The 24,004-nt window shown below is 41.3% G+C and overlaps 1 protein-coding gene across 3 annotated transcripts in view; it reads right to left on the bottom strand.

Moving 5' to 3' along the window:
* Nucleotides 1–2,240: 2,240 nt before the first annotated feature.
* The window catches only part of LOC124150055 (nuclear GTPase SLIP-GC-like), a 66,271-nt gene continuing 44,507 nt past the window's right edge, over nt 2,241–24,004 (bottom strand). For 2 of the 3 annotated variants that reach the window (XM_048402291.1, XM_048402292.1), the window contains exons 2-21: nt 19,607–19,671; nt 19,253–19,336; nt 17,236–17,464; nt 15,706–15,915; nt 14,621–14,809; nt 14,347–14,522; nt 13,874–13,982; nt 13,175–13,219; nt 12,617–12,730; nt 12,132–12,251; nt 11,559–11,723; nt 10,523–10,705; nt 9,606–9,778; nt 9,345–9,501; nt 8,772–8,855; nt 8,162–8,320; nt 7,282–7,390; nt 6,815–6,892; nt 5,552–5,637; nt 2,241–5,102 (exon numbers count right to left, since the gene is read on the bottom strand). In XM_048402291.1, coding sequence (XP_048258248.1) covers nt 5,070–5,102; nt 5,552–5,637; nt 6,815–6,892; nt 7,282–7,390; nt 8,162–8,320; nt 8,772–8,855; nt 9,345–9,501; nt 9,606–9,778; nt 10,523–10,705; nt 11,559–11,723; nt 12,132–12,251; nt 12,617–12,730; nt 13,175–13,219; nt 13,874–13,982; nt 14,347–14,522; nt 14,621–14,809; nt 15,706–15,915; nt 17,236–17,464; nt 19,253–19,336; nt 19,607–19,641 — 2,538 coding nt within the window. In that variant the 5' untranslated portion in view covers nt 19,642–19,671 and the 3' untranslated portion in view covers nt 2,241–5,069. The remainder of the gene's footprint in view (nt 5,103–5,551; nt 5,638–6,814; nt 6,893–7,281; nt 7,391–8,161; nt 8,321–8,771; nt 8,856–9,344; nt 9,502–9,605; nt 9,779–10,522; nt 10,706–11,558; nt 11,724–12,131; nt 12,252–12,616; nt 12,731–13,174; nt 13,220–13,873; nt 13,983–14,346; nt 14,523–14,620; nt 14,810–15,705; nt 15,916–17,235; nt 17,465–19,252; nt 19,337–19,606; nt 19,672–24,004) is intronic. The other variant, XM_048402293.1, reaches the window with a different exon arrangement.

Here is a 24,004-nt window from a genome sequence, read left to right as displayed (position 1 = left end):
CCAAAATATATCCTTCTCATTTTAGCGTTGTGTGATAGATGTAGTCTTCCAGGTGTCCCATGTACCACGAAAGTTGAGGTGAGGTGAAATTGGGTTTAACGTCGCGTCCAAGATTATTGCACTTATATAGCGACGTGCATGCACGTGTGTGTGTGTGTGGCTGCTTGTACTAGTCCGGACTGATGCCGATTTATAGTGCTAGCTCACTGAGATACCATGCCGCAGTTTAACATGAATACCCCACTCAGACACAGTATACTGACTCTGAGCCGACCAGTCCTTGTTTTAGCCGCTTAATGCCGAGCGCCAGACAGGGTAACAACAAGTACAATTTTTTAACGTCTTTTTGTATGACGCGGCCCGGGATCGAACCCTGGACTTTCCGTTCTCCGGGCGGACGCTCTACCACTAGACCACGGAGGCGGTCTTTACAAGAGAAGAAGCATGTTAAACTATTATGACACAAAACACATGACATGACAAGGTGCTGGCTATTCGTAAAGATAAAATATCATATGGCTTCAACTTACCAACTGACCAGCATTACAAATTGCAAACATACACATGTACATATATCGGAAAGTTCTTAATTCAATTGGATCATATATTCGGTCATCCATATTGAACAAGTTTTGCTCTCACGAAACATGACCCCCTGGGATGAATAAGTCCAGATTTAATCTTTTTGTCAGTTTGATTGCTGTTTGACGCCGTACTCAGCAATACTCTGGCTGTATGACTGTTGAGTTTTGATTATTACCTCAAGGACAGCCTTGAAAGTGGAGATGGGGGCAGTCGTCTAAGGCGTCGCGATTCGCAGTGCAGAGTTGCGTCCCTTGGGCACGCCAGAAACCTATGACTGTGGGCTCAAATCCCGGTTCGACCCGATTATGTTTCGAGGTTTGTCAGCAGCACACCTGTGCTCGTGGGTTTCAACGAAGTGGTAAACGTCTGATACCTGCATCACTTCGGGCTTTCCTCCCACATTAAGCTGACACGCCGTGATATAACTGGAATACTGTTAAAAGCGGCGTTTAACCCAACTCACTCACTCAAAGTGGGGATGATGTTATCCATACGTTGCTTTAGATTGTACAATCAAACACGGTGAATAGGTTTTTTGGATTGTCTTCGGTTTAGTAACGTTTGTTGCTTGAACGCGTGCTGGAATGTTTTACCCAATGACGTTCCCTGCCAGCTTTTAAAAGTCGACGACAAAGGTAAGTTCTCAGAAACATGTTCCATCACCAGACAAAGACTTGGAGTAAATAAGTGCATTAATCAAATATTTTTAGACGGCACCTCAGAATATGCACGGTCATTTTTAAACACACACACATTTTTTACACATTAGACTGTGTTTACGAGAAGCATTTGGTATATTGTTGAACGTTTCAGCTCACCAATCTGTCATTAGTGGAAGTTATGGTAGTGAGTGAGTGAGTGAGTTAAAATTTAACGTCGCATCAGCATTATTTCAGCCATATAGCGACGAGACCAAGTTAATATATTTTTATTAAAAGTATTATTAAAAACAAGTTGCGAAACCTATTTGAGCATACTATATTTAGAAACAAATTATGAAACATATTTGAGCATAACAATATTATATATACAGTTTTAAAACACGGCCTATAGGCCACCAGTAACCAAAGCTAGGCCACCTCACTGGGGATCATGGGGACTTACAGTACCTCTGCTTCCTGCATGATACCCCAGCAGGATTTACGTCATCACTTTAGCCACTGGTGTTTGTGCACGATGCTAGCCGATATTAAAAAATACTCATCAATGACTTGGCTTAAAAACACTGGTTGATGATAGTTACATTATGACAGGTTTATGTGTAACACAGGGGGGACAATATTTCTACGGTATTTTAACCCCCTGGACAGAGGAAGTAATAGTATCATGCATTTATGTGATGAACGTGGATTACAGTGATAATGTAGATGTCATGATATCGAGACTCAATGCTGGTGCAACTGGTGAAAGGAGGAATTTGCTTTAAAGACGTCAAGCACTTGAGATAAATAATGTCCCCTTCAGCAGTAATATGTGAGTGAGAAGGGTTTAACACTACTGTGAGCACTGGTCGAACATGTCACGGCTGTGGGAGCATCTTGGCAATCGTTCCTCGGGGCTTCGTTGTGATTAGACATCATAGTGCCTCATGTGTTAATCAATCAATTATTAATGTAAGGATGTTATTATATTCTCTTCAAAATATAAAATATACATCAGGATTGCAACTGGGTTTATTTTTCGAGTTTCGATTTCATAAATATTACAAATGGTGGAATGCATAGGTAAATTATTGCTGTACAATACAGGTGCAAAGGGGTAGGTGGAAAGTCAGTGACGATCATGGCCTCCTCGAGCTTCTATCACCTCATGGCAGCGACAGCCCACAGATCCGATCAAAGTCCGAATAACAGCCCGGGGGATCTTCTGTCACTGCTCTAGTGCCACAAAGAGTTCCTGAAGTGCCTGCATGCTGCATGCTTTTCAACTAAGTGCATTTTAAGTGAAATGGAGACAAGTTTTCTCAGAAAATTCTTAACTTATTATATAACTTATATAACTATCTGAGAGATACTTGTCAGATTCGAGAATTGGTGCTGTAAACTATGTTTGATAGAGTTATCGTCCTTTTTCAACTAGACGTTTAAAGATGGTACTTGTTGTTACCCTGTCTGGCGCTCGGCATTAAGGGGCTAAAACAAGGACTGGTCGGCTCGGAGTCAGTATACTGTGTCTGAGTGGGGTATTCATGTTAAACTGCGGCATGGTATCTCAGTGAGCTAGCACTATAAATCGGCATCAGTCCAGACTAGTACATGCAGCCACACAAACACACACACGTACATGCACGTCGTGCAATAGTCTTGGACGCGACGTTAAATCCCATTTCACCTCACCTCACCTCACCTCACCTATTTCAACTTACTGTGTGAAGTGGGGACGTAACTACCTAAGTTACTTGAATGAAGAGATACCCCTATTTAAGGTATATTTAGAAGGGGCCTTCTGTGTGTATTAATTCAAATGGAAATAGTTTTTAACGTCCGATGACATTTTCCCAAAGACAGTTAACCATGATTCTATAACAAATGTTTTTTTCCTGAATATGTAGACAGTTTAAAAATTATATAGATTAAATAAAACAAACATTTAATTTGTTGAATGAGCTGTGTGAGATGTGACGACCATTTGATCTAGAGAAGGCATATGATACAACGTGGAAACATGGTATTTTAAAAGATTTGCATGAATTTGGATTGAGGGGCAGATTAACTGTTTATATCTCAATTTTCAAACAACAGATAATTTCAAGTACGAGTGGGCTCTACCCTGTCTGATCATTTCAATCAAGATCAGGGCGTCCCTCAAGGCAGCTTACTATCAAACACACGTTTCTGCATCAAAATTAATCGTCTTACTAAAGTATTAAAGAATAGCGTTGATGGTTTACTTTTTGAGGACGATTTCAACATGTCTTGTGGTAAGAATATGAATACAATAGAAAGACAGCTAAAGCTCTGTCTTAACAAAATTCAAAAATGGGCGAACGAAAACGGCTTCAAATTTTCTAAATCCAAACGAAACTCTATTCGCTGTTGTCGTAATACAAACCGAATAAGGATCCAGTTTTATTTTTAGATCAAGGTGATAGAAGCGGCCAAATTCCTGGGCCCCACATTTGACCGTCATCTGACATTCTTACCACACATCAAATATCTAAAGGCAAAGTGCCTGAAGGCTCTCGACTTGTTGAAAGTCGTTTCAAATCCCGAGTGGGTAGGGGATCAGACAACCCTACTTCACTTGTACAGATCGCTAATAGTCTCCAAACTGGACTATGGTTCAATTGTCTATGGTGGAGCCTGCAAAAGCAATTTAGAAAAATTGGACACTATACACCATAAAGGCCTAAGGCTCTGTCAGTTTGTATGTGGAGGCTGGTGAACCTTCACTCGAACAGCGTCGCAATAAACTTCACTGCAATACATTACAAAATTGAATTCAAATAAATCAAATCCAGTATACAATTGCGTTTTCCACCCTCAGTATGAAAACCTGTTCAAAATCTTCCCCAACTTGGAATCCGAGTTTAACCACACATCACTGTAGCTAAAACAGATCTAAATATAATTTTAAATATATTATTACTGTTTCAAGTTGATACAGTGTATTCGTACTGTAATAATTCAGTCACGATTAAACACTAAGTTTGCCCACGGTTGAGCCTTTTTAACACGTCCTGTGCCCCATTACGCATTTCCATTGGCCAAAACTTTTTAAGGACAATATGAGCTATTACATCCATCCATATACGAGTATGGTAACTATTCCGTCATTTCGACTTCTTGGAGCAAAATGTATTCAAAATTTAAACATTTCTCATATGCATTTTGGGGGGACTGTCCTAATTTAACCATTGAAAATTTAATAATGAAAATTGAAGAAAATTATAGACACGTGTTGACATAGTGTTTTATAGTTGAAGGGAAGAATATAAACAAAGGCAATTAAACTACGGATTAAAAGGTCAGTAACTTCCTACTCTATCTTGCAGAGAGGACAACCTCATGATATACATTGATGGACAAGAACAGAAGTAGGACATGAAGGTCATGACCCAGTGCTCCAATGGAAATTCAAAGAATTGAATTTTGAAGATTCCAGCTTATGTTTTTGATAAGCTACATACACGATGTGAATGTGAGTATTCAACAGCATGATGACAAAATGATAGAACATTTGATGGACCTTATTATTCGGCATGTTTGCCGGGAAGGATACATGAACATATTCAAAACGTAATAATGCACATGTAAGAAAGAAATGCATACGTGTTAACGTTGAAATAGTGTTACATAGTTGAAGAGGAATATGAATATTTCTAAATAAACCAAGGATTAATAGCGCAGTAACTTCTACTATTTCATTCTCAGAGGAGCACCTAATCATGATATACATTAATCGAGGAGTTCCATACATCTGTAAATCCTTCTGCTTGCAATGTACCTGATGCAGCATGACCATGTAGGTTATTGCCATGGGAATTATTCCGGACCAGATTTTTCGCGTTCTTCGCTCTGAAAGAGAATTAAAAATTGACTTTCACTTCCGATTAGTTCATTGGAGAATGAACCTTTATACAGTGAGGGCCAAACTGAATGAATATTGGAGCTTGGAAGTTTTTGCGCACAGATAGTGTTGTCTAGTAATTGTCTGCAATGGGTCCTTCATGATTAAATTGCTTCGTTAATTATTTGTGGAAAACAACTGACACGGCTGTATGAAGATATTCACTAGGTACGAGGCGACTTTTCAAGGTAGTCGTGTCCATTCACCCATAAATGGGCTTCCCCGTATTGCATATATTTATTAGCACTGATTTATCTCAGGCTAATCGGTCAAACAGACACTGAATCTGTGACATCAATGCAAAACTGGTGAAACGTATTACTCTGTTTATTCACTGACAGTGGAATAAAATACATGTTCTCTTAAAAGGTGAGTCAATTTAGTAAAGCATACGTACCAGTTTTACGAGTTTCGACCCTGGCACGGGGAAAGTTGGAATATCACCAGCTTGTCTCTTCAACGAACTGCTGCTCTGATGACAGTCTAATAAATATAAGCATCCTTTGAGAATAATATAATTCCACCAGGACTATATTGTTCATCAATGTTTTCTTAATGTTATATGTTTATCACGGTACATATAGTTCAATGAATGTGACCAGTAACTGTTACAGCCAACACAATGATTTATATCGTCCAGTCCAATGTAGCAGGGACAAAGGAATTATTACATATTTCGGCTCACGTTCTTCAAATATTGTCGTCTACGATCTACATGCCTTTGGACTTTATACCTGTGATGATCCGGGGTAGAATAGGTCTTCAGCAACCCATATGCATTTTTGCTGCAAAAGGCGACTAAGCTTGTCGTAAGAGGCGACTAACGGTATCGGGTGGTCAGGCTCGCTGACTTGGTAGATGCATGTCATCGTATCCCAAATGCGTGGATCGATACTCAAGATGTAAATCACAGGATTGTCTGGTCCAGACTCGATTATTTACAGACCGCCGTCATATAGCTAGACTATTGCTTGGCGCGGCGTAAACAACAAATAAATTAACAATAAACACTTTGGACTTTAACCCTAGGTTACGCTGACATGCCATGATATACTTAATGTACTAATGTATACATTATCACACATGTTTTGCTTTTGAACGATACCTTATTGAAGTCACAGTGTATCAACATATTGTTGGGACAACACGATAAGTAGCCTGTAATGACAGCCATACTGATAATCGCATTCCAACCTCTTGAACACATTCATTGGTTTTCTATCGGTTGCTGAGGAATGATGCTGAGCAATGATGCTGAGGAATGATGCTGAGGAATGATGCTGAGGAATGATGCTGAGAAATGATGTTGAGGAATGATGCTGAGGAATGATGTTGAGGAATGATGTTGAGGAATGATGCTGAGGAATGATGCTGAGGAATGATGCCTAGAGATGCAGACGCTGATGAGTGAGTGAGTGAGTATGTTTTACGCCGCTTTCAGCAATATTCCAGCATTATCACGGCGGGGGACACCAGAAATGGGCTTCACACATTGTACCCATGTCGGGAATCGACCCGGGTCTTCGGCGTGTTGAGCGAACGCTTTAACCACTAGGCTACCCGACCGCCCAGACGCCGATGACATCGGACAAGAAGGCCATGAGATAAGCTCATTCGACAAGCTTTTCATGTCTCGCATTACTTATCCATTGTTACAGACCTGGTTCATGCAGACCGTTTTTGTACTTTGCAAAATCTTCACTGAGAGTTTGGATCAAACCCTCAGATTTTTCCAGAGCTGAAACAGAAAACAACAAACACATGATGCTGACTTATGAAGCAGCAGAAGATTTGCTGGTTGGTTGGTTTGTTGTTTAACGCCGCACTCAGCAATATTCCAGCTATATGAAGGCGGTCTGTAGCTAATCGCGTCTGGACCAGACAATCCAGTGATTGATATCATGAGCATCGATCCACGCCATTGGGATCGATGACATGCATCAACCAAGTCAGCGAGCCTGACCACCCGATCCCGTTAGTCGCCTTTTACGACAAGCATAGTCGCCTTTTACGGCAAGCATGGGTTGCTGAAGAACTATTCTACCCCGGAATCTTCACGGGTAAGCAGCAGAAGAATTCGATCATAGCAATTATCTTCATAATGGCTTCTGCGTGTACAGCACTTACTTTCCAAATAGATGGGTTCATCCTGTGTCTGCCACAGAGGCATAATCTGCTTCTCAGTGTCTTCAACAATGTCCTCCAGAATTTCCTTCGCTTCACTCATAAAACCATTCTGTAATTTGAAAACAATTAGCTGAATATCTTTGAGCGCATTCATATCCATGTTCACCATTTAAAGGTTTGACACGTAAACCGAAACTGACTTGACACTTTACCAGTCATACAAGTGAATATCCGGGTTAGAATAGCCATCCATGCTTGTCGTTATAGGCAACTATGCTTGTCGTCAGAGGCGACTATCGGGTTTGGGGGTCAGGCTCATTTGATGCATGTCATCGTATCCAAATTGCGTAGGTCGATGCTCAAGAAGTCAATCACTGGTCCAGACCCGATTATTCACCGATCGACGTCATATAGCTAGGCTATTGCTGAGTGCGTCGTTAAACAAACACACTGTTTGGATGATATTAATCACTGGATTGGCTGGTCCAGACTCGATTATTTACAGACCGCCGTCATATAGCTTGAACATTGCTGAGTGCGGCGTTTAACAACAAAACAACCAACCAACCAATCACGGCCCGTGAAGATCCGGGGTAGAATAGTTCTTCAGCAACCCATGCTTGCCGTAAAAGGCGACTAAGCTTGTCGTTAAAGCGACTAACGGGATCGTGTGGTCAGGCTCGCTGACTTGGTTGATGATTGTCATCGGTCCCAACTGCGTGGATCGATGCTCATGTTGTCAATCACTGGATTGTCTGGTTCAGACTCAATTATTTACAGACCGCCGTCATATAGCTGGAATATTGCTGAGTGCGGCGTTAAACAACAAACCAAACCAAACCAAATTGTTTGTCATATGCAAAACGAGTTAATATGTCACCTTCAGTTGACCCAGAGACACTGTGATCTTTTCCTTGAGCTGCTGAAACATGTTACTCTTCAACTGGTCAATGGTGCTTGCCATGAAGGCTTTGATTCTGTTGATAGCCCCGGGACCTTCTTCCTTCATACATTGCTCGTATGCGCTCTGCATTTGTTCCTTTGACAGAAATAGATTTAGTCATAGATTATATATATTTTGACATACAATATAATATATGTAATTGATTAGATACGTTGAGACATTTAAGGACACCTCATTTATATTAAAAAACAGAGGGTCCTGACTTTAAGCTTTAGTATATTTTACACTATTTGTTTATATTTGAGTGTGTGTTTGTTGTTTAACTCAGCAATATTGATGGCGACCTGAAAATAATTAAGTCTGGACCAGACAATCCAGTGATTGATATGAGGAAAAACTATACACGTCATCGGAGTACGATGACATCCAATCAGCCAAGCCACTGAGCCTGACAACACTATCGATTTGGTCGCCTGTTATAGATTGCAGGTAACCTAGTCTAATCTGATATCCCCATGGTTATTTATATTTCTCTGTTCATAAAAAAAACGTATTTGCTAAATGTTAACCTCGAAGCTTATCCTACCTGTATGAAGTCTGTAATCATGTGCGTTACTGCTCTTTGTTGCCTGTCTATTGTTTTCTCCCAGAGTGAATCCAGTCTTGTTAACTGTGAACAGATGAGTATATATTTATCAAGACATTTGGCTACATATGAAATAGGCTATACATAACAACTATGTTATAATTACTATTGTCAACATCAACAATAAATAAATGAAACAAGGTCATGATAAAGACTGTTAAGAAACATAAATGTTGCTATTTTATTAAATCGAGCTAAAGAGCTGGGAAGATCTGGGTAGAGAATAGGTCTTAAGAAACCCATTCTTGCCGTAAGAGGTGACTATGCTTGCCGTAATTGGCGACTAACGGGCTCAGGTAGTCAGGCTCACTGACATTTTTGATGCATGTCATCGTATCCCAATTGTGTGCATCGATACTCATGATATCAATCACTGGATTGTCTGTTCCAGAATCGAATATTTACAGACCGCCGTCATATAGCTGGTATATTGCTGAGTGCAGCGTTAAACAACAACCAAACTACAAATCATCCAATTAAAGAAATATATATTATAATACTTATATATCCTACTTTTCTAAATGTATCTGTCTTCAACTGAGTCAGATCCTTTAGAAGTGTTGCGTCACTGTCACCAAGGGATTTTATGATGGCTTCTGTGCAGCGAGTTATGGCGATGGAGGCAGGTTCTTTTATTTTGCTTTTCACAGTTTCAATCCATGCCTGTTCACTGAAACAACATGTGTTTATGAATTGAGGATGATAGTTTCTTTTAGTGTAAGATTTAATAACCGATCGAATCATCTGTCTACGGCACATGTTGTCCACACTTACCTGAAACGAGGCGTCCATTCCTTCGAGAGAATCTCTACAAACGGATCTGCAAGGTCTTGATTCATATTAATGATGTATCCAATCCTAGTTGCTCTAAAGATTCCAAATCGGCGCACAGTTGCCTTGTAGGTGTTGCTATGCAACCCTCCCTGTCCTCTCTGTCTCTTGTTTACCTTATTAAGGCATGTCACAATATTAAAATGATGTCAAAGGTTTGAAACAAATATTACATGCTTTCATTGTATTTTAACTTATTCGCAAAGCAGCAACCTTCTACTAATAACCGAACTGCTTTATGGTGCCTTTAAACTTTAGGTTTTGGTTTGGTTTGTTATTAACGCCGCACTCAGCAATATTCCAGCTATATGACGGCGGTCTGTAAATAATCGAGTCTGGACCAGACAATCCAGTGATTAATATCATGAGCATCGATCCACACAATTGGGATACGATGACATGCATCAACCAAGTCAGCGAGCCTGACCACCCGATCCCGTTAGTCGCCTTTTACGACAAGCATAGTCACCTTTTACGGCAAGCATGGTCACCTTTTACGGCAAGCATGGGTTGCTAAAGACCTATGCTACCCGGAATCTTCACGGGTTTTAAACTTTAGGATGAAATACAGTAACTGCATAAAGCAAATACAATACAGTGTTCTTCTGTGCAACTACATTCATGATATGACTTACATTCCGAAAACTCTCACATCTCAACATTTATTACTTTAACCATGTAAGATGTGTCTTCTTAAGATCAAATAAATATAACCAATGTGAAAACGTTTGCTTCATACATTGATGAGTGTTCAATTTCCCTTCCATCACGACATGTATTGTGAATGTTGTATATATTTCATTTAGGTGTCTTTTGTTTGATGTCGATAGCTCAGATACCAGAATGCTAAGCAGACCTACCGGTCTTGCCCACAATTCAACTGTGGGGTTTGCCCATCTTATCGCTTCCTGTGTTGCTTCATCAAGAGCTGCATCCAGGACGGCAAACCATGACGACTGCAGGTGGGAGTCTAACTCCCTTAGTATTAATTGTCCTTCTTTTTGTAATGTGTCAAGATGACATTTCAGCTCTTCCTTAAGGGCCTGAATTAAGAGATAAGAAATATGTATATGTACTTATATTTACCTTGTCTGCTCGACGTCAGTTTGACATCTATTGTTTCCAAAACCTATTGATAACATACTTGCTTTATCTTTGGCACAAGGGAATATTGGTGGACCTGAATCTAGTTCAAGTTGGTTTGGTTTGTTGTTTTACGCCGCACTCAGCAATATTCCATCTATATGACGGCGGTCTGAAAATAATCGAGTCTGGACCAGACAATCCAGTGATTGACATCAAGAGCATCGATCCACGCCATTGGGATCGATGATATGCATCAACCAAGTATGCGAGCCTGACCACCCGATCACGTAAGTCCTCTTTAACGACAAGCATAGTCGCCTTCTACGGCAAGCGTGGGTTGCTGAAGATCTATTCTACCCCGGATCATCACGGGTCGAATCTAGTTCAAGAGCCAGCTAAATCCATCGCTCACATTTAAGCCAGTTTTGCTTTATTACTATGTCACCTTCGTGTGGGAGTAAATGTTGAAACTGACGGTTCACTACTTTAGTGAAAACCAGGAGGATGGATACGGTGCTGACAAACCAAGATATCTGGAACTCGAACTCGAGATGTGTGGGGCCTGGCACATCTAAGGAATGGAACTGTATGACGAACTGCAGCGCCATAGACGGCAAGGGACATCTTTGCCCTTCACACACATGACAAAATTGTGTCTCCATTTACTTGTTGTTGAGAACAAAGTTTGGGCTGTTTCTGTTGCGTGCTTCTGAACTTCGGCGACATTTTTCGACCATAACTGCTGCCATGTAATATTTTTATTCATTTATAAGTAGTAGAATTATAGTATCACAGAATAGTATAACTAACCTTCCTTCCTCTTTTGGAATTGATCAGATACATCAGTATACCATCTATGATTGCCTGGAAATCATTTTGCAGAGACATCCCGTGTTTTTTCTGCTTTTCCCAAACTAGCTCCTGCAGATAGGTTCTTAAACCGGGGATTTCGGTATCTTCTGTTGACAGAAACACCTGCAATAGTAGGGAAGTATAAAGCATTTTAACGAAACGCCTGTAATACAGAATTTAATCTCTATTGTCATGATGGTGTGAGTAAATGAGTTGGGCTTAATGTCACATTGTTTGACGCTCGAACAAAAGAATTCAGCATCTACGAATGAAAGAGAGGATTTGGGGGCATGGGGAACACCACTAATGGACTTAACGCATTTTACCCATGTCGGGAATCGAACACTGTCCATCTTGTTTACTTTCTGGTTAGTAAGGATAAGATACATAGATAAAGAACTTCTATATTACATTTAGGAGTGACGTTTTGGCAGAGGTCGCTCCTAATTGTAATAACGAAGTTGTTCATCCTTAAATCTTATCCTGACTACGTACTTCAACTTCTAAATGCCTCTAAAAGACGTTACTCACTGGGGGCTTGTCGTCATCGTCGTCGTCACAAGTGAGAAGGTTGCTTAGATTGATATAGTCACTGGAACTGACACAAAACACCTTCAGGTCATGGGGATAGTCTTGATCATGAGGAGTGTACTGGAATTAAATAGAATGAGTGGGTAAGGTTTTATGTGACTTTGAACAGAATTACAGTTGTGAAGCTGTCTACGTTTGGGCACAATGGAAAGCTCAGCTGTCTTGTCATTAGTTTTCGTATACACGTGAACGAAAAGAGCATAAGTCCCTATGTAAGAGAATGGTAGAACTATGCCTGGAATCTCTGCATATAAGAATATATGTCTTCTTCTAATAGTTTATTTCTAATCAGCTCTTTTCGAAATAAACACAGTAGATTAGTCATTTTATACGCTGCCCTAGGACAGGAACTCTTTCTTAAAATTATGTAATTAATGGTACTTTTGTGTCACAACTGATCTTTCTTTAATAATATTAATTCTCACCGGGCTTGATATTTTATGCAGAATATTATTCCTGACAAACTCGTTCCTTTTAACAGCACACGTTGATGTTTTCTCTCTCTTTAACTGGTCTATTGCCGCATGAAGACGTTGTTGCTAAAATAATGTAAAATCATTAACTTCTGTATGTATGAACTATTTCAACATAGCAATTCAATTATCGTTTCTTTCTTTGAATTACATGATATTACTTTTAACAAGAACGCAGTTATATAATGATTCTCAGGTTTCTAAGATGAAAACTAATAATGAATTTGTACACAAACTGGAATGTAAAAGATTATGAAGAAACACAACCAGGGATTGGGATCCTTGCAGTTTTGAGTTATAACGTTTGTTCCCGTGCTTTTTCAGGTGAATAATTTACTTGCATATGGGTTGCCTGCACCGGTGGTGCAGGATACGCTCACCTTTTCGCGAACACCTAGTGTCATCAGTATAGCGATTCATAGTCGGCATCGTATAATGGAACGATTATGGATCCTTGGTCACTTTAATTTGAGAGTGATTTTTTATACAAATGAATGCAAAAAGACAAACCTGCTGGATAAGAGAGTTTTCTTGACTTTCACTACTGCAATCCACCTGAAATTGACTCATTGTAGTTTAAAATATACATGAGTTTTATGAGATATATCGTATTATATAGTGCATTAACACGATGTACCAATGTGGGAAATCAAACCCATTTCTTAAGCCTGACGGTCTAGTGACATTGTACCACAGTTTCACCAAGTGTTATAAATAGTAACCATTAAATAGCCATGTTTGCACATTGAGTAAACGAGAATTCAAGTACACAACAAAATAGTTGAGTGCTTGCTTCCGTGCTTCGAAACTTACTCCCATTCAAATATTGAAAGAATGTCTTCTTGAGAGAAATATTTTCAATATATCTAGGACACAAAACGGCGGAACCTTGACTGAGTATTGAACAATTCAGTAACATCAACTGAGCTTGAGATTTGGCGCCATTTTGTCATGTACTGTGACGACTGCCTACTGCACAAACTAAACTTCCTTGGACTTCAACTATGGACATAATGACGACAAAGAAATCTTGCGTGTTGGACGTTATATGTACTTATATATATTGCGTGGGAATACTTTAAGGTTATTGCGTGGGAAAGTTGTGTCAAACTGGTTGGTGGGTGTTATTGCGTTTGTGGGGAATTCTAGAAATGGCGGTGATTATGTTTTCCAAGTACATGTACCTGTAAAGACTTTTATAGTTTTTACCTGTTTGTCCCTCTTTAAATCTGCTAACTTTTGTTGCAAGACTTGTTCCTCCTTCTTGTATCGCTGACCTTCGGCTGTCCACTCTGCTGCCTGTGGTAACTTCAGTTTTCTGCGAAAGAATATCCCCAATATGACACGAAGTCTACAAATACGTAAATCACTAAATGAGTGAGTTTGATTTAACGCTGCTTTGAACATTATGTAAGTAATATCATTTATGGGTAAGCCCAAACTGATGAGAGTATAATAATCTCCCATCGGTAATCAGATCGTGGTCTGTCTAAGTTCTAACAAGAATAACGTTGTACCTCAAAAGGGATGCAACATCCACACTTTTAAAAATATATTTAATATATTTTAAACTACAGTCTTAATTTACAGGATGACATTAAAACATCAGTATGTTTTATCCCTAAATAATATACAAGAGACACCAAAACATTAGACTAATTTCAAAAAGATGTTCTACTTACCTGATGACCTCTGACGGTTTGACATCATCTGCTTGTGTACAGGCTACAACTGTCTTAGTGTGGTCCATCAACAGCTGACGAAATAGTTTGTCCCCTAAAGTATGCTTGACTGTTTTGTTGTCAACAGCTCTCTGAATTTTCGTAACGACCAGCAGCACATCACAGGTTTGCATGTACTGCAAGAAGGCAATGTCATAATATGTATAAAATATACAATATACAAATTTGTCTGAAGACGTGGTAGTCACATTACACACACATCTGCGTTCCCTACCTTTCTGGCAACATTTTCTCTTGCTGGGTTTGAATCTCCGACTCCAGGGAGGTCAACCAAGTTAACGCCGCTCCGACACAGGCCTGAATCTGGTACTTTCAGAACCACTTGTTTCACTAATGGCCAGAACTGACAGTCATCATCAGTTGTCTCACTGTATGTGCTGATCTTGTCCTGTAGGTCTCTTGCCTAAACATATCATACAAGTACTGTAAATATTCCTGTGTTTTGTGTGCATATTTATAACGAGTTTATCCTTATGGACCCAGACAACTGCCCGAACACAACTTAAGCAATGCTGGAAATTGTTGATCCAGATTGAAGACTACATTGCGTTGGTAAACACGTCGTTCAAATTCGTCTCATAGATGTCCAGTGGGGTTGCAATTAGGTCTTAATAAGTCATATAGCTAATCACTATCACTGAAACTACAAGTTATTGTTCCACTACATACTGCTTGTAGCGCTTTGGCCATTCGAGAAATAATCTCGATTCGTAACATAACATGATTTGCACATTCACTAAATTTCAGTGGGATTAATTCTTTGTATACTCTTAATGATCATCTCATTTAATCCTATAACATTTTGTCTGACGGCCTGAACGGTCTCTCGCCTGTTAATGTCTTCCTGGAACATACATTGGCATCTCCTGTTCGCCTATTCAAAATTAGACCCCTGAAGATCCGAGGTAGAATTGGTTTTCAGCAACCCATGCTTGTCGTAAAAGGCGACTATGCTTGTCGTAGGAGGCGACCAACGGGAACGGGTGGTCAGACTCGCTGACTTGGGTTGATGTATGTCATGGATCCAAATTGCGTGAATAGATGCTCATGATGTCATTCACTGGATTGTCTGGTCCAGACTCGATTGTCTTTACAGACCGCCGTCATATAGCTGGAATATTGCTGAGTGCGGTGTTAAACAACAACCAACAAACAAACCAACTATTAAAAATTAGAAATCTGAATCTGAATCTGAAATCTGAAAACGATATCTTAAAACGATATGAACTGTTCCTTGTGTTCTCCCGTTGTTGTCATAATTTGCCCTTTTTCAGTACTCAGTACAAAAATGATACTCACACACGAGTCACTCAGTTTCGGGACAGTTCCAAGCAGTTTCGCTGTTTCAGTATCATCATCTAACAGGGTATCGAGGTTTCTAAGCTCAAAGTCACCATACACTGCAGCAACCTTTGCATGAGCTTCATCGTACACTTCAGCATCCTCATCGTTGTCACCATCATTCTGTCCCATGTCACCCTTTAAAACATTGAGTTCTTTCCTCCATTCCTAAATCAACAAAGGATTAAATCAATCGTTGATTGAAATACTGATGAAACTTGGTTGTTTGTATACTATGTTGTAGTTTAATGATACATGCTAACATTATTTGAATGGCTTCCTAATCCAGTTGTTTAAGAAACTACATTTAATTTGACACAATGTTCACGAATCGCCATAAAGAAAAGATCAAATCAAATCCGATAATTAATCCCGCACCTGCGGACAACCCACAATTAACGACAGGCCAAGTACACTACGTAATTGCACTAAATATCCACATCTATTCACTACATCTTAACAAATAAAGTCAAAAGAGAATCATTCTACTCCCGTGTGTATCATACTGCTTTCAGAAACGAGTGTAGGTTTCTTGCATTTCCAGAGCGAGAGCGAGGGTAGTACATGTCGGTCACGAATTACCTATTATTCCTTAATCCTTATGAGCTCCCCTTTTGAAAGAATGCACTGATCTCAACAACCGATTTAGAAAACCACAATGAATGATTGTCGAATGACGTCAACAGTCTTCAGCTATGTTGCCGTTTCTTACGTGGTGTCATTCCATACTATAAGGGTAACGCTATTTTTCAGAGCATTATCATTTGCAGAAAGCTGAGGTCTTCCATTAACTGCCCGACAAAGGAGGGCAGTTGAAAAGACCGAGGGCTTCTGCAAATGATAATGCCCTGAAAAATAGTGTTACCGTTATTTTAGCTAAAATGGATTGAATTTGTTATCAAATAAAAAGAAACAACAATATCGATTTTGAAACATTTACTGCAATCAACACAAATGTCACTGACCCACTTTTACAAATATGGAAACGTCATAGAACAAACAAAATGAAGTCACTATTGAACGTTACGTCACCTATACCTATTCTATGACGTAACCTAACAACGGGCATGATAATTGCCCGTCGTCAAGTAATATGAGGGCATTATCAAGTTACAGTGGCCCGCTCATTTCTGATAACATGCGGGCGTTTTTATCATAATTCTATCCATTTTAGCTATAATTCACAATAACATTCGAGTGTCGACAACAATGTCGTACGGATGATGTAAACAATATACTGGTGCGCTTGATATTTGCCCTAGGGAACATTCATGTATGATATATATGAACTCTGTTATTTCTAACCTGTTGGTTAGAAGTGAAGTTATTCCACATGCCACATACTTACTGCATATCAAAATTCAAAATGACACATGCACGAATTGCCGGATAATGAATGAAAAGGATAACCTTCATCGGCATTCTTTGTCCATTATTGTCGACAAGTACATTTTAGTAAGGTGAGCTACAAGGTTAAATGTCTGATACCTCTGCAGTGAGAAACTCAATGTCCGCTTCAAAATCAGAGCTTGTTTTGTTTTCTTCTATTTTTATGACATTCGATGTACATGCTCTTCCCATTCCAGCCGTAGGCAACAAGGACGGCTGATCCAACAGGGCGTTCAACAGGGAGGACTTGCCTGCCCCAGTGTCTCCATATACAGCTACTGTAATTTCTGGAGGATCACCATGTTGCCTTATCTTCTCAAGATCCTTTCTGAACAAATGTTTACAGAGAAAAATAAAACAGTGGTAATATTACCATGCTTGTAAGGTAATAAGCCATTCTCCAGTTTTGTGAAATAAGTCTGTTTATAGTGACATCACTTTGCAAAACAACGTGACGGCGGGCAATCCGTCAATACAAACCGCTGTCAAACTTTTGACGTGCATGACAGTTTATCGACCGCTATTCGAATGTTTACGGAAAGAGGAGACGAAGATGCTTCGATACCACGGTTGCTATGGCTTGTGAAAGTCAGATAACAGGTAGACCCTCTCCGTGGTCTAGTGGCAGAGCGTCCACCCGGAGAGTGGGAGGTCCGGGGTTCGATCCCCGGCTGCGTCATACCAAAAGACGTTAAAAGATGGTACTTGTTGTTACCTTGTCTGGCGCTCGGCATTAAGGGGCTAAAACAAGGACTGATCGGCTCGGTGTCAGTGTGGGGTATTCATGTTAAACTGCGGCATGGTATCTCAGTGGGCTAGCACTATAAATCGGCATCAGTCCGGACGAGTACAAGCAGCCACACCACCATGACCACACACACGTGAATGCACGTCGCTATATAAGTGCAACAATCTTGGATGCAACGTTAAACCCCATTTCACCTCACCAGATAACAGGTACAAAGATCGCCAGGAGATGTAAAATGTCAACGTGAGAAGTATTTGGGGTGGGCGAGGGCCTGTGGTTATGACTTGAACATATTTTATTGCGAAAACTCAAATTGATTAGGCACTTGTGACACACTTACGAGGCCTTGTTTAGATTTAGAAGTAGTTTCACCAAGTCATGGCGATATTTTCTGAGGTACCCGTTACAAATCAAATATTCTTGAGTGACCCTTTAGTTTCTTTTTTGCCGTGTAGACCTGGTTTTTGGTATTGTGAGCAACAAACTTAACAAAGACCTGTTCGGCCATTTATAATCTTGCGGATAACATGCGAGCAATCAATATCTACATCAGCGAACAAGCAATAGTCTCGAGAGAGATCTAGACATGTAGACGCAAAGCTTCCTTCTGTGATGACCAAGGCTTAACTGTGTGACACATTATTCCAATGTCCTTGTAAAAGGTAAGGGTCACAGTTAATGTTAATGTCTGAGAGTGTTTTATACGTGTACCTTACATTAGAAACATCCGATAAATCAGAGTTGACAGGCAAATCCAAGCAGGCAACACACTCGCACAAAGTGACAAATTCGTGACGAGTGTACCCTGTAAAAGTCACGCCATGATCCTTTAAATACACCTTCAACTGTGATACGGTCTTAGATGAGAACATAGTTGAAATTGTCTTGAAATCACAAAGGTAGAACACGAATAAACAATATCGTCTGTCGACAAACGATGTCAGCTCGGTAATCTGACAGCTCTTTTCATATGTTGTCAAGCCCGCGATCACGTGTCATAAGGGGCAGATAACTCTAAGCTTCAAAACTGGAAAATGGCTTAATCAGAACACTCCAGTGATGTGTGGATTTACCATTTTACTTATTTTTATCAGCAACTCCAAAAGATCACGTAATTTAACAATCATTACTAACAACCACTCATCACTTATTCAATGAAAACAATGAGATAAAGCCATACCGTAACGTTAATCCCGTCGGCCATTTTGACGTCGTATATGTTTATACAATCACACCGCTTGTACTTAATGCTATAGATTTATACTCACCCATACTAAAAACACAAATGAGTATAATTCAATGAAGGTTTCTTGTTGTGACACACTGACTCTGTCTAAAAACAAGGTATTATTGAGGACTGAGCAATACCTTGCCTTCTGTACAAGTGTACAGTCTCCTTCTCTGTTTTCCTCAGATGTTGCGTTTCCAAGTAAATGCAAGATCTCCTCACATCTAAACAGAAACTGTATTTACACAGTACATTGACACCAATGTGCTCCTGGAAATGAAGATTAATGATGTTCACATTTGGCTCAAGTGAGTATCAATGTGACATATTATGCAGTTAGGTATGGACATGAGAGGTGAGATACTAACAGATTATATGTAGCTTATACTTTGTTACTATTCGACAATTGCTAACATTTATGAGAACAAAAGTAGGACGATACATTTAATGTATACGATTTACAGACGCAATAATTGTTTGGACGCGAGACTTACCGGGAGATGTGAGCACTCGACACAGGGGTGTTCATAATGCCAGGTCAGTCCAAGAGTTTACAAATCTGAAAGAAGCACGAACACATCAAGAATACCTGTACATACATGTACCAGATCGTGAGTGAAGTTTTCTAGTATTAATACTGACGATGAAAGTTTAAACTTTGCTTACTTTGAGAAAGATATACCTGATAAAACTATTTATACCCTCATGTGTTTCCGTATCGTAAATATTGTATATGCAGTGTGTATGCAGTATGATCACAATAGGCCACATGTGTGTTTTGTTTATATTCATAAAATATTTACGATGCAAAACCATGTTCAACTAATATTCTGCGGGATAGTTAAGCTTTAGCATTTATACATCTACACACATGCATGTATAGACGGAATTACGCTCATTCTTGTTATATAGCATACAAAGTCACAAGCTTCGTAAAAGTGGTATCTATCGAGAACGAGTGTTGAACTCTGTTTATTACCCGCGTTAAATATGTTCTCAAGTGTATACATATAGTATAATATATAGTAATAATTATATAAGTGGAGTAAGATTGAACACAGACTTTGATGAACGACAGGAGGGAGAGTCTGGCTGTGATGAATGACAAGAAGGAGAGTCTGACTGTGATGAAGGACAGGAAGGAGAGTCTGACTGTGATGAAGGACAGGAAGGAGATTCTGACTGTGATGAAGGACAGGAAGGAGAGTGTGACTGTGATGAAGGACAGGAGGGAGAGTCTGACTGTGATGAACGACAGGAGGGAGAGTCTGGCTGTGATGAATGGCAAGAAGGAGAGTCTGACTGTGATGAAGGACAGGAAGGAGAGTCTGACTGTGATGAAGGACAGGAAGGAGATTCTGACTGTGATGAAGGACAGGAAGGAGAGTGTGACTGTGATGAAGGACAGGGAGGAGAGTCTGACTGTGATGAAGGACAGGGAGGAGAGTCTGACTGTAATGAAGGACAGGAAGGAGAGCCTGACTGTGATGAAGGACGGGAAGGAGAGTCTGACTGTGATGAACAACAGGAGGGAGAGTGTGACTGTGATGAATGACAGGAAGGAGAGTCTGACTGTGATGAAGGACAGGAAGGAGAGTCTGACTGTGATGAAGGACAGGAAGGAGAGTCTGACTGTGATGAAGGACAGGAAGGAGAGTGTGACTGTGATGAATGACAGGAAGGAGAGTCTGACTGTGATGAAGGGCAGGAGGGAGAGTCTGACTGTGATGAACAACAGGAGGGAGAGTCTGACTGTGATGAAGGACAGGAAGGAGAGTCTGCCTGTGATGAAGGAGAGGAAGGAGAGTCTGACTGTGATGAAGGACAGGAAGGAGAGGCTGACTGTGATGAAGGACAGGAAGGAGAGTCTGACTGTGATGAAAGACAGGAAGGAGAGTCTGACTGTGATGAAGGACAGGAAGGGGAGTCTGACTCTGATGAAGGACAGGAAGGAGAGTCTGACTGTGATGAAGGACAGGTAGGAGAGTCTGACTGTGATGAATGATAGGAAGGAGAGTCTGACTGTGATGAAGGACAGGAAGGAGAGTCTGACTGTGATGAAGGACAGGAAGGAGAGTGTGACTGTGATGAATGACCGGAAGGAGAGTCTGACTGTGATGAAGGACAGGAAGGAGAGTCTGACTGTGATGAAGGACAGGAAGGAGAGTCTGACTGTGATGAAGGACAGGAAGGGGACTCTGACTGTGATGAAGGACAGGAAGGAGAGTCTGACTGTGATGAAGGACAGGAAGGAGTGTCTGACTGTGATGAATGATAGGAAGGAGAGTCTGACTGTGATGAAGGACATGAAGGAGAGTCTGACTGTGATGAAGAACAGGAAGGAGAGTGTGACTGTGATGAATGACAGGAGGGAGAGTGTGACTGTGATGAAGGACAGGAAGGAGAGTCTGACTGTGATGAAGGACAGGGAGGAGAGCCTGACTGTGATGAAGGACGGTAAGGAGAGTCGGACTGTGATGAAGGACAGGAAGGAGATTCTGACTGTGATGAAGGACAGGAAGGAGAGTGTGACTGTGATGAAGGACAGGAGGGAGAGTCTGACTGTGATGAACGACAGGAGGGAGAGTCTGGCTGTGATGAATGACAAGAAGGAGAGTCTGACTGTGATGAAGGACAGGAAGGAGAGTCTGACTGTGATGAAGGACAGGAAGGAGATTCTGACTGTGATGAAGGACAGGAAGGAGAGTGTGACTGTGATGAAGGACAGGGAGGAGAGTCTGACTGTGATGAAGGACAGGGAGGAGAGTCTGACTGTAATGAAGGACAGGAAGGAGAGCCTGACTGTGATGAAGGACGGGAAGGAGAGTCTGACTGTGATGAACAACAGGAGGGAGAGTGTGACTGTGATGAATGACAGGAAGGAGAGTCTGACTGTGATGAAGGACAGGAAGGAGAGTCTGACTGTGATGAAGGACAGGAAGGAGAGTCTGACTGTGATGAAGGACAGGAAGGAGAGTGTGACTGTGATGAATGACAGGAAGGAGAGTCTGACTGTGATGAAGGGCAGGAGGGAGAGTCTGACTGTGATGAACAACAGGAGGGAGAGTCTGACTGTGATGAAGGACAGGAAGGAGAGTCTGACTGTGATGAAAGACAGGAAGGAGAGTCTGACTGTGATGAAGGACAGGAAGGGGAGTCTGACTCTGATGAAGGACAGGAAGGAGAGTCTGACTGTGATGAAGGACAGGTAGGAGAGTCTGACTGTGATGAATGATAGGAAGGAGAGTCTGACTGTGATGAAGGACAGGAAGGAGAGTCTGACTGTGATGAAGGACAGGAAGGAGAGTGTGACTGTGATGAATGACCGGAAGGAGAGTCTGACTGTGATGAAGGACAGGAAGGAGAGTCTGACTGTGATGAAGGACAGGAAGGAGAGTCTGACTGTGATGAAGGACAGGAAGGGGACTCTGACTGTGATGAAGGACAGGAAGGAGAGTCTGACTGTGATGAAGGACAGGAAGGAGTGTCTGACTGTGATGAATGATAGGAAGGAGAGTCTGACTGTGATGAAGGACATGAAGGAGAGTCTGACTGTGATGAAGGACAGGAAGGAGAGTGTGACTGTGATGAATGACAGGAGGGAGAGTGTGACTGTGATGAAGGACAGGAAGGAGAGTCTGACTGTGATGAAGGACAGGGAGGAGAGCCTGACTGTGATGAAGGACGGCAAGGAGAGTCTGACTGTGATGAACAACAGGAGGGAGAGTGTGACTGTGATGAATGACAGGAAGGAGAGTCTGACTGTGATGAAGGACAGGAAGGAGAGTCTGACTGTGATGGATGATAGGAAGGAGAGTCTGTCTGAGATGAAGGACAGGAAGGAGAGTCTGCCTGTGATGAAGGACAGGAGGGAGAGTCTGACTGTGATGAAGGACAGGAAGGAGAGTCTGACTGTGATGAAGGACAGGAAGGAGAGACTGACTGTGATGAAGGACAGGAAGGAGAGTCTGACTGTGATGAAGGACAGGAAGGAGAGACTGACTGTGATGAAGGACAGGAAGGAGAGTCTGACTGTGATGATGGACAGGAAGGAGAGTCTGACTGTGATGAAGGACAGTAAGGAGAGACTGACTGTGATGAAGGACAGGAAGGAGAGTCTGACTGTGATGAAGGACAGGAAGGAGAGACTGACTGTGATGAATGACAGGAAGGAGAGACTGACTGTGATGAAGGACAGGAAGGAGAGTCTGACTGTGATGAAGGACAGGAAGGAGAGACTGACTGTGATGAAGGTCAGGAAGGAGAGTCTGACTGTGATGAAGGACAGGAAGGAGAGTCTGACTGTGATGAAGGACAGGAAGGAGAGTGTGACTGTGATGAATGACAGGAAGGAGAGTCTGACTGTGATGAAGGACAGGAGGGAGAGTCTGACTGTGATGAACAACAGGAGGGAGAGTCTGACTGTGATGAATGACAAGAAGGAGAGTCTGACTGTGATGAAGGACAGGAAGGAGAGTCAGACTCTGATGAATGACAAGAATGAGAGTCAGACTGTAATGAAGGACAGGGAGGAGAGTCTGGCTGTGATGAATGACAAGAATGAGAGTCTGACTGTGATGAAGGACAGGAAGGAGAGTCTGACTGTGATGAAGGACAGGGAGGAGAGCCTGACTGTGATGAAGGACAGGGAGGAGAGCCTGACTGTGATGAAGGACAGGGAGGAGAGCCTGACTATGATGAAGGACAGGTAGGAGAGTCTGACTGTGATGAATGACAAGAATGAGAGTCTGACTGTGATGAAGGACAGGTAGGAGAGTCTGACTGTGATGAAGGACAGGAAGGAGAGTCTGACTGTGATGAAGGACAGGAAGGAGAGTCTGTCTGAGATGAAAGACAGGGAGGAGAGCCTGACTGTGATGAAGGACAGAAAG

The sequence above is a fragment of the Haliotis rufescens genome, unplaced genomic scaffold, assembly GCF_023055435.1.
Source record: "Haliotis rufescens isolate VD_foot unplaced genomic scaffold, xgHalRufe1.0.p SCAF_25, whole genome shotgun sequence".
In the NCBI taxonomy this organism is placed as follows: domain Eukaryota; kingdom Metazoa; phylum Mollusca; class Gastropoda; order Lepetellida; family Haliotidae; genus Haliotis; species Haliotis rufescens.
The sequence above is the reverse complement of the archived record's forward strand: the minus strand, read 5'-3'. Positions and strand labels throughout refer to the sequence as shown.